General features: G+C 50.0%; 1 protein-coding gene across 1 annotated transcript in view; it reads right to left on the bottom strand.

Moving 5' to 3' along the window:
- Positions 1–11260, bottom strand: part of ADAMTS7 (ADAM metallopeptidase with thrombospondin type 1 motif 7) — a 181540-nt gene extending 170280 nt beyond the window's left edge. The window contains exons 1-3 of the mRNA XM_019503802.1: positions 11119–11260; positions 9558–9913; positions 4106–4304 (exon numbers count right to left, since the gene is read on the bottom strand). Coding sequence (XP_019359347.1) covers positions 4106–4304; positions 9558–9913; positions 11119–11215 — 652 coding nt within the window. The 5' untranslated portion in view covers positions 11216–11260. The remainder of the gene's footprint in view (positions 1–4105; positions 4305–9557; positions 9914–11118) is intronic.
- Positions 11261–11610: the final 350 nt, after the last annotated feature.

The following is an 11610-nucleotide window of genomic DNA, read 5'->3' on the forward strand; positions in this document are numbered from 1 at the left end:
GGACCTGCCCCTAATGAACCCATGTTGGTTGCCCCTAAGCTTACACTCCCCTGCTTCCCCTTCGCAGATGTGCACCTGGATAATTTTCTCAAACAACTTCCCCAGGACCAAGGTAAGACTAACAGGCATATAATTTCCCGGGTCCTCCTTCCTCCCTTTTTTGAAGATGGGAACCACATTGGCCCTCTTCCAGTCCTCTGGCACCACACCAGAGTACCACGAGTGCTCGTACAGCCGTGCCAGGGGTCCTGCAATGACTGCAGCTAATTCCCTCAGCACTCAGGGGTGGAGATCGTCCGGACCAGCTGATTTGAACATGTCCAGTCCCTCCAGGAGTTCCCTGACTAGGTCCTCACTGACCCTGGGACCATCGGGGATCCCGGTGTGGGGGGATGACCTGGTCCCTGCTCAGAAAAATGGAGGCAAAGAAACTGCCCTCCCCTATCAAGACTTATAGAAGAAAGGCCTCTGAACTTCTTTTTATTGCTCACTGCCCTTACATATTGGAAAGAAAACCAGCGCATGGAAAGAAAATGCATATTGGAAAGAAAATGTGCATTTGACTCAATTTCTTTTACTAGACCTCTGCCCTGGAGTGCCCGTGAGGGACATGGAGACTCAAGCAGTCATGGGAACCTATATTTCACAATGCTTAATATTGTTATTGAAACGCTGTCTCTGTTTATTATGCAAGCATACAGGCGCCTGTGGGTATATATAAAGCAGATCAATGATACCAATGTCTAGCCAATATTCACCCATCCAGCTAGGGAGGTTTTCATATGGGAAGACCATTCTGTAAAGAAATACAGTCCCTGCTTCAAAATCCTGGGCAGCTGGCTTGCACCCACTCCTAGACGTTGCCGGCTATGTCCCGATCACGTTCAAAAGGACTCCACAGCCTAAATTGGGGTTTCCCGGGCTGCACAAGAGACTTCATTGAGAATTCCCTTGTTTCCTGCCACCCTGGGGGGAGAGAGCAACTGCATTCATGCAAAACACAACAGGATGCTGAAGCAAAGACAGGACATGCCCAGCACGTTACAGCAGTTTTGCCTTCTCAGGCAAAGCTTTCCCTCTGGTGCTGTTCCAGGCAGCATGAGGGTCAGTCACAGGCTAAATAAGAGCTTTATAGGCCACATCATAAACACTTGGAAAGGCTTTTATGGTCAGGGTCTAAAGGTTCAACAAACTTTCACTGGCAATAACCTTCTACATGTTTATGGCCTGCATTGTACTTGAGTAGCAAGAGACCTTTCCCTCTCTAGCCCTAAAGAATCCTAAGCATCCAGCTAAGTTGATAAAGCCCCACTGCTACGATGCAATCATGACACTTTAATCAAAATAACTGCCCCGGGACTCATTTCTGTTGTGACCTTGGCTGCCAAAGCTTTGACTTCTGTGACTTTTCCAATGCAGAGCAGTTGGCAGAAGACACCAAGGTAATTTTTGCACTTGTGCACAGCAGTGGCAAACACCCTCCTAAGTACCTTCCCAGATGTTTGAGCACGGCTGCCCATGCAGCAGATGGTACTGGCAAGAACAAAACCTGTGGCCCATAAACTGTTACTTTGCTGCCCATTGTTTTACAGATGAACTCACCCACATGTCAAGGCCACGGGGAAGAAGTGGAGTGATGCCTGTTGTACGGATTTCCCATAATTTCTTTTCCATATTACACACAGGCTAAACTTCTAGCCCCTCATTCAGTGGTAATTCAAAGGCCTTATGATCTGGATGAAGGTGGTCCAGTGGGATCCAATTGTGCATTTGTTTTTATATATTACCAGATTTCTAAGGTCCAAAGGGCCCATTATAGCTGTTATGATGGATGAGAGGAGCTCTGTTCATTTGGATTAACGAAGAGAAGGATGATAGTTGACTGAGATCACGTCATCTCTAAGTACCTACTTGGGAAAAGATTTCTGGAAGCAGAGGGCTCTTTAGTCCATCAGTCAAAGACATATCAGGACGCAGTGATGGCATCCTGTAGCTAGACAAATTCAGACCAAGGGTCAGGTGTGCCAGGGATGGGTGTTGGTCATTGGAACACCTTGCTCAGGGCAGCGGTGGATTCTCCATTAGCTGCAGTCTTTAAATCAAGGTCTGAGGGTCTTTTCTGAAAGATTTGCTCTAGCCTAACCAGAGGTCAGGGGCTTGATGACTAGGTGATGGTCTCTGCTTGACTGCAGCAGAGAAGCCATGGTCAGGGCATAAAGGCAACCCTAGGCTCAAACAAACCATGAGCATCTCTCAGTGCTTTCTGTGGCTGCAAGTGTTGAGCAGATATTTGCATTCTGGACTATTTCTGTAGTGAACTCCTTTGTTCAGAAGCTGATCCACTGCACTGAGCTGGTAACCGATGAGCTGTGCATTTAAAACTGTCCGCCTTGGAGAGTGAGCATGGGGTACACATCAACAGCTACATCAGCTCTGGACTTGGTAGGTGGGACAGCAACAGGCTGATACAGATCTCGAGTCTAGCTAGCTCTGGCACCAACAGACGCATCGCTGCAGCAAGACAGGCCTTCCAGAGGCTGTGCAAGCTGACCTGAGCCCCTGGATACTGGCTAGATGACTGATGGTCCTAACCACTGCTCTATCCTCCCTCTTGGAAAAACCAGCTGTGGCATCCCAGTGGTCGGACTCAGATCTCCATTCCAAGCCTCTGAAAGCCAGTCTGTTCTACCGTCCGAATTGTCAGCAAATATTTGAGGCATAAGATGTAATTTGGAAAACCGCTGATGATACTCTAGTAAAACCCTGGTCCCAGGGGAGGGGGACCATGATTCCTTCTAGGGGCTCTCTTTTCATGGGAGACTCCAGCTCTCCTCGTCTGGGCCACTTCTTCTAAATCAAATAGTCCCCAGAGACATCCAGATGGACTGCAGGAAAACCACTGATCTGGAGGAATCTGATGTTGCATTTATCTGGGACAGCTTGCTTGTTTTGAACAACGGTCCTTCTTTCTATTGTACCTGCCCCCGAAAAGCAGGAGATTGCAGCTGCCTTGGAAAGTACTATTAGTTCCTACATACTATCATTGCTGTTTGATAGTACCTAGGGGTGTGTGAGCTGCTACAGGGTTGAGTAAATGCCAAATTCCCCTTACACACATGCATGCGACTGTGGTTGGGTTCCTTGAGAGAAGACTGAGGGCGACGTCCTAGACCCACTGGCTTTGGGCAGTTGCTGCTGTTGACTACAGCAGAGTCAGGCTTTCATTTTGATAATCCAACCAGATGCTGAATTGCAACAATACTGATTTGTTAAATATTTGCTACCACAGAGCGGCAAGCCGGCCTCTGAGAAAAAGGAAGGACATAGCAATCAGCAGCCTGTGGTTTAGGGCTGCAGTGACTCTGAGCACATGCAGACAAGAAGCCTAAGCAAACACAGAAATGTTGCCAGATGACAGGGAAAATGTTTTGCTTTCAAGTAACCCGCTACTTGAGAGATTCAGTCACAAAAGCTGCCTTATCACTGCCCGGCGGTGCAAAATGAGCAAAGTGCCACTCACCCAGGAGGAGCAGTGTGAAAAGTGGTCTGCCTTCCTGCAACAGAGATGCTTGTGGAAATAATGTGTTTGCTTCTAATCCTGGACCCCTAGCACTGATTCACTGTCAAGTCCTTTGCACCCTATCACTCATATTGTTTCACAGCGCTGCCAGACACAGAAAACAGATTAACACCAATGGATTTCGAGAGCTTTCTGGCTCCTCTCCCTTCCAGGTGCAAAAGCATTCATGGCTGGCCCATGCCTTTGTGCAGCCACAGGGCTTTCTTGTCAGCCAGCCTAGTCGACCTTGCAAACCTGGCCTTCAGTATAATACTAATTCCACCAGTCCCACCTCAAGCATAAGTATGATACGGTCTAGGATTAGCAGTCCTGTGTAGGAAGGGGCATGCCTGTTGGATGCGGTGTGCTTACTGCAAGAGCAAGATGCTGAGCTTTGATATCAATGTCTCTGCAGTGGGGCTTGAGCAAACCTTGCAGGGTTGGGCCTCCTGTGCTTACCTCCACATGGCCTGTTTTAGATGTGTGCATTATTAAATCCCCTATCCTTTGGCTCTCCACCAGATGGTAATAAAGCAGATGAAATACCTTGCACACCACATGTTCTCACAGTACTGGGCTGGTTCCTCTTTTGCTTTCTGCTGGATTCCACCATCAAGTCTTCTTGCCCATGTTCTGGTGCATGGCGTTTATATATCCGGTGGGGTTGGGCTGTGTGGTCCCCATGCATATTTACAGCCAGAGGCTCAATTAAATAGTCTTCGTTAGCAAGCCGAAATGCACCTTTCTGGGAGGGGAGAGAAAGTCAGTGTCATTTGCACGATATGTCAACTTACCATGGAGACAATAACAGGGTTTGCAGAATATTTTGTGCAGAAACAGATGTTTTCTGAACCAACTGCTTCTACCTCTTTATCGGAGTGGTGAGCTATAAACTCCCAGACGCAGAGGAACAAGCCAAAATGGACAAAAAGTCCCATTCTAGCCTTGAGATTCAGAAAGCAGCATTTTTGCGCATGTAGTAAAGTTAAGCTGATCCTATTGCCAAAGTGCAGGTAGAAATGTGACAGAATAGTGGGGTTATTTGACCCTGAGGCACTCAGTAGCAGCAAAGATGGAGATGGAGCCAGATGGGGCCTTCTCCAAATATGCTGGCACAGAAAATGCTGAGCAGGAAGCAGGCACGTGTTCCAGTATGCTGGGAGAAGCTTTTTTTTCTCCCCTACATCAGTCACACTCTGTCTTCTGCCCTCATTGGGAAGGTTCTTCCGTGTGCTACTGTAACAGCCCAAAATATTACTGCTTACCAAGGAGCATTGGTAAAGTGCCAAGATAATGGAAGCCAGCTGCGGCTGCCTTTCTGCACTGTCCAAGCCACTCGTGGTTCTCAGGCTTCCTTAGCCAGAGGCCATGTATCCTGTCTTCGCACATCAGGACATCCTCAGGGAAGCAGAGAAGCAGGAATCTGCAAGAGTACCCGATCAGGGCAGGATCTCGAGCATCTGAGGCAGCTCAGAGGGCGCTTGTACACGTGACACCATGACCATGTACACATGATGAAAATGTCACTTTGTGTGGCTTAATGGCATCACACTGTACATGTGCAAGACTCTGGGGCATTTTAAATGAGTTTGCATCATTGCAAACTAAACTGCATCCTGACGTCATTTAGTTTGCAACTTTGCAAATTACAATGATGCAGCTGTCAGCTCGTCCCCCTGACTGCAGGAAAGGTGGGCAGGCTCTGCAAAAAAAATGGATCAGCCCCCTCACCGCTTCTAGGTGCCCGCTGAAGACAGAAGTGGTGAGGGGGATGATCCTTTTTTTCTGATCCCGGGCAGCCCTGAGGGGTGGCACCACTATGGAGGGAAGGACCGGGGTCCCCTGCAGCTCAGGGGCTGCTCAGCCTGCTGGCAGCTTTCCCCTTGGCTGTGGGCAGGCTCTGCTGAAAAAAAAAAGGATAGGACCCCCTTGTCGTAAAAGGCCTGGAAACCCCTGAAATTGAAATGGTAGGTTTCAATTAAAAACCCACCATTTCAATTTAGGGGCATAGAGTGCAACTCTATGGACTAAACTCCTGTCCCGTGTACAAGCGCCCAGAGTTACTAAGTGAGACAAACTGCATTTACTTTCAGCACAACAAGGAGAGGATGTGCTGTTGACATCTTTCCTTTGGTGGGAACTGAAATCCAAAAAGCTTCTGTTTGGTTAATAATAAACTCTCTGGTGCCTGACTCACACGGAGCACCCCGGCCTGGCCTCGGACCAAAGAGCCCATGATAGCAAGCTATCGGAAATGCTTCTGTTCTCCTGACTTTGCTCTGTGCGTCCCTTTCATCCGATGGGGAGTTCCCCAGCAGAAGTCGGCAGGTTTATTGCACGTGAGTGCTCACGCAGCTATGGGGAGGTATCGCTGCTGGAAATATGTTGTTTAAATGCATTCTCATGCTTTGACATAACTTGGTGGGGTCTTAACTGTGTGAATTGCTGCAGAGGAGCCTTGTCCTGTCTTGAGTTTGTCTGCAACAGTCGGAGGTGCGGTGTGCTGACTCAGAAACCCATTGGCGCTTGGCTTTGTTTATTATGCTTTGTGATCTGACATTTCCACTGTCTGCAGGCCACGAGGAAGAAAAAAAAGGGGGAAGATTACAACATGGCACAATAAAGCTGGTTTTCTTAGCCTCTCATGTTTGTTCCAGGGAGTGTGATCACTAGCTCACTGTGCTGTGTGTGCCCTGAGGCCTAAGAGCACTTCAGGCTCCTTGCTCTCCAGGGCTCCTTTCACACGGTGGAAATCTTCCAGCCACAGAGCATGCATGCACACTGCAACACACCTTCCAGGTGGCACTCACAACCCTTGTGCTGTGTGCAGATTTAATGGAGTATGGAGAGAGGGAAGTTTCTGGCACTACATGCTCAGATTCTCCATGCCAGAGAGAAGCCAAAATGCTACTCACTGGCCATGGCTACAAGAGACGCTTGCTGTGCAGTAGCTCATTACTACTGCGCAGTAGTGTTGCAGGGCAATGCCGATTACTATGCAGTCATTTAGTACTTGGGCATGCAAGCACTAAATGACTGTGCAATAACAACTGCACAGCCAGCGTCTCATGTAGATGTGGCCCCTGTACTCCAGTCTCCCATAAACAGGTGGAGATCCTGGGGAGTCCAACATGCAATGGCAGACTTTTCCCCCAAGTTAGGCCCTGCCCCTGCTCTTGTACCCACAAAGGCAGGTTCTCCTGAATTATATTTTGGGGCTCAATCAAAGGAGCCCAGCTGTATGGATCCAGCCTCAGGACTGTGGCCTTTGTTAGCCATGCTACCTCAGTGGCTTCCCTTGCACAAGACTGGAGGTGGGGGTGGGGGGGGGTCTTCATTTTCAGATGCTGAGCACCTGCGGATGTCAGATGGAGCCGTGAAGGCTCAGAGCCTCTGGGGATCCAACCCCTGCTACCCAGATTCGTGTCTCATCCTGCCTGCCTCTCCCTTATCTCTGCTGCCAGCATCAGCCACAACACCGGCCCTTGCGCCTTTCCCTGCCTGCTATTGTTCTGCTTGCCTCTTGAAAAGAAAATGACCTCCTGAGTCCAGTGTGCTGGGTACTCTCCCCATCCTCTCCCACGGCTCAGGAACATGAACCAAAGACTTGGGAGAGTTTGTGTTTGGAGCAGACCTCCCAGCAAGGCCTACCTCTTCTGGGGATGTTAACAGATGGGGATCTCACAGCAGACCCCATAGCTGGGACTCCTCTGGTCTTTTTGAGCCCTTCCTCAGCCACTCTCCCACATTTGAGGTGACTGAGCTTTGGTTGGTTCTTTTATGTCTGCTGCTCATGAGAGGCAGCTGCATTTAAGGCACTGAAGCCCCAAAAGCTTAGTTTTCATCACAGAATCACACTGTCCATCTGTTGCCTTCTCATTCACAACTCAGCCAGCCTTTCCTCGACTTGCATTTCTTCGGTGATGCATTCTATACTCAAATCCAACTAATGATGCTTTCATGCCATGCATGTGGTTTGTGAACCTGAAATTGCCCCCTGCTCCCTTTATCCCCCCCAAATGCAGGAAAGCAGCTAGTGTGTGTGTGTGTCTGTGTGCGCATGTGCGCGCACTTGCACACATTCAGGGGTGGATGACAGCATCCCCTAGAACGTGCTGCAAATGCCTCCAGCCTGTATGTTGGCTGCCCAAAGACCTACACACACAGTTTAGCCTTCCAAAGGACCAGGGTTCATCACAAGACTTCCTCCTAGATGAATCTTTAAAATAAATGATAATCAGCAATGATTGGGATTTGCTTGGGGTGTCTATATTTAAAGCTAATATTACCACTAATTTAAAGCTACTTTTACCACCATTTTTCAATCCTGATAGTCCATCAGACTAGAGTCCTAACTGTCCTGATCTTGTGTCAGTATTTAACATGCAGTTCGCAAGAGAGACACTACTTTGCCCTACACTGGTTGAGATCACCTAACACAGATCTGGAATGGAAAGCATCCTAAGCAACATAGGGTTATTCTAACTTACATGAATAACATGCACAAAAAGAAGAGAAGAGCTCCTTGGCCTCTAGGAATGCTAATTACACTTGATCTTGCCATAAGTAGGAATTTCAGGTCAAGTCATTTGGATAAAACAACTTGGAACTGCAAAGCCGTTTTCTCCACCCCAATTCTTTTTCCTTGGCAGGCTGAAAACAAAACCTAGAAACCCATCGTATCATGAGTCCCAGCTGTAAAATTGAGGGGGTGGGGGAGTGCAAATTAAAGAGCCTAATTCTGCACTGTAATGAACTGCAATGTGGTGAGAGTTCCCTGAGACCATTCATATCATGCTGGTCTCAGAACAAACCCAAGGGCCTCTGTACCTCTCATTGCTCTTTCCACAATATATCTCCTGCCAGTGCTAGGAGAGCAAACCTTTCCTGACCCTGATATGATGCACTGACAAGGACCTCCTGCACCTTTCTTTTTACATCCTAAATCATAAATAACACCCAGTGCAATGGAATAGTCACAGTCGTCCTACTTCAACTTTCTGCATGATACACAGGTATCCTTTGCCCCCTGCTTAGATGTCTCTCTTATGGCTTTTACAAGTAGACACACTGGAGCTATCGCAATTTCCACCAGTTGAGCACCTTCCCCATGCCTTCGGTGGTTTCCTCACAGAATCTGCGGGGTAAATGTCTACATTTGGGTATCACTGTTATCTTTCTGGGTCTCTGATTAAAAAGAGCATCATATTTCTGCAGACCAAACCCTTGCACTGAGCAAACCTTGTTCTTGCTTAAACAGCTGATGTCCTGGTTCTCAATCAGAGCCACCTGCTTTGGGACAACAGACAGTCTCATATGCAGGCATCAAACCAAAACCTGCTGAACCCTCCTCATCTCTTGAATCACAGACCTCCTCTCTCACTGGGGATAACAGTAGTAGGTCCCTCAGTCTGACTATGGTCAGGCACATAAAGGCAACACGGTACCTTTCCCTGCCTCCGGGCAATCAGTGTCCTTGCTACCCCAAGACATCTGCAGAAGAACAGGGATGTCTAAATCTAACAGCAGGCATCAGGCTCTGGGATCCAGTATTCAAAAGTGCCCAAGCAAATAGGTGGGAGGACAAGAGCTAATCTTGCACCAGGGAGATTTGCCATTAATTTTACTGGGTGCAGAATCCAGCCTGTGGGAGGAAGCTTTGTCCTGAAGAAGGTCAATGAGAGTTTTGTCAGTAAAAGCCTGTATTTCACCCGTCGTTCAGAACAGATCAATGTAAGAACTACCATTTATTGGATCAGACCATAGATCCATCTTGCCCCATCTCCCACGGCACACCGTGGCCAACTGTACCCAGCTCACTCTGCCTTTCAGCATGCACAATGTGGGGGTTTTCTACCCATTGTACCCATTGCACCGAAGGTCTGGGAAGGTCTGATTCAGAGGCCGTGCCCCTCATGCCCATGCTCAACAGCGACTGAGTTATTTAGTACTTTGATATAGGGTGATTAGTTTCAGTGAGCTCCCCAGGAATACTTACCAGCCCATCACAGGTGCTCACAGCTGCCAAACCCCCTTTCAGCGCCGGGCTCCGAACCTCTCCAAGCATGTGGCAGGAATTGTGACCGTAGGAGCGGATCTTGGCCTCAGCGATTCCTCCATAGCGCCACTCGCTCACAAACCCAGGAGCCAGGAGCCGGCTGTTGAGGCTTAAGTTGAACCTCAGGTGCTGTCCTTTGTAACGCAGTTCATAAAAGGCAGGCGAACCGGTCCTTGGGGAGAGGGCCCTCTTGTGAACCACGCGGTGAGAGAGATCATAGGACAGAAAAGACCCGCTCTCGTCCACCTTGATGGGATGGACGATGTCGTAGCCAGGGGCCGGCTGGAGAACAGGCTCTGCGGAGACAACATGCGAACTGTCACACACACATAACCATCCCCAAAAAGCACATAGGCACCTTGCTCCAAATCAAATACGAGAGACTTAGGGACTTATGTAGCAACAAGGAGCCCAAAAACTTTGGTGGATGGGAGCCTGTATGTCCCAGAACACAGCGCCTGTCCCACCCCAGCCCTGCCCTGAAGCCGCGGGCGGGATGATAAACGCCGAGCATTCAAGAAAGCGCAGAGATACTCCAAGACAACGAAGAACAGGAGCAACGGGTAACAGAGGGAGGTGTCGTGGGAGCTGAAGGACAGGAATAAAGATCATTCCTCCTGCTGGAAGGTAGTTGGGACACCTGAGTTAACACCTCCACCCCTAACAAAGTGCCAAGGAAATATCCCGCGGGCATCTGCAAGTGCCACGAGACAAATGAACGCATGGACACATGCTCAGGCTGCTACAAGGCAGCGCACTCTCCTGGCGAGCACATGTTCAACCTAAGTGGTGGTTAAATACTTGTACTGGATCTGACAAGCAAGAAAACATGTCAAGCTTTGCTTCACAAGGTTTTCCTGGCTGCTGGAAAACCCCTGAGACTTGACCCAAACATGATACTAAAAACATTTTCGGATCTATTTTCCTCCACTGGAAGTTTGGTGCCCAGCAAAAGACTTTGTCACAAAAGCAGATGCTTTCCCCCACCCCCTGGTTTCAGTCACAGCAGGACCTAGCAGACTTGCCTTGCCCGGGTCCCTGCTACCCGCTACATACATTATGTAATCATGCAATATAGTCAGACCGGCCGCGAGCGCGAAGGAAGGATCACGCCATTCACTGATGAGTTGTGCTGTGCGCTTCCACTGGCCGCTCCTGCAAGCCACGAAAACGACCGTCCAGACACAAAGAGAGGCAACCAGCCATGAAGGACCGTGTAACAGCTCTAGGGCTGGTTTCTCTCCACACTAGCCATGCAGCCGGCTGCCAGCGGGCTCAGCACTCTTCAGGACCAGGAGGAGGAGGAAGAGGGAAGAGTTGATCCCCAGCCTGGGGATCAAGGTGTTGGAGCTGCCCGCTGCACGGCTGGCAGCTGCTTGGCCTGGGCTCCTTCAGTCCCAGCACCGGGGGGAGGCTTCGGGCAGCTGCAGCCCGGAGATCTCCATGCAATGAAGCCAGTGAAGATGCTTCCCCCCACCGCGCGGCCCCCAGTGCTACCCACCTGGCTCTGGGCTCGCCTGGCTCCGGCCCCCGCAGCCGCTCAGCACCAGCGCCGCGGCCAGGAGCCCCAGGGCGGCGGGGCTGCGCAGGGGCCGCATGGGGGGCTCCCCCCACCCGACCCTGGGTGCCTGGGTCCTCTGTGCGTGTGTGTGCGTGTGCCAATATTTGTGTGTGTGTGTTTATGCGTGACAGTCTTTGTGTGTGTGCGTGCGCGTGTGACAGTCTGTGTGTGTGTGTGTGTGTCTGTATATGTGTGTGTGTATGCGTGACAGTATGTGTGTGTGTGTGTGTATGCGTGACAGTATTCGTGTGTGTCCCGGACGCTTGGCTCCTCTGTGCCTGCCGGAGTGCGTGCGCGTGTTGCTCGCTTGGGCGCTGCGTGTGCACGGGTGTGCGCGTGTGCCCGCTGTCAGCCGCTCGCCGCCGGCGGAGGAGCCGGGAGAGGCGCCGCCCCAGCGCGGGCAGCCCGGCCCCGGGGCACGAGCGTGTGGCC

Source organism: Gavialis gangeticus, unplaced genomic scaffold (genome assembly GCF_001723915.1).
Source record: "Gavialis gangeticus isolate Ggan-Ray unplaced genomic scaffold, GavGan_comp1, whole genome shotgun sequence".
In the NCBI taxonomy this organism is placed as follows: Eukaryota; Metazoa; Chordata; order Crocodylia; family Gavialidae; genus Gavialis; species Gavialis gangeticus.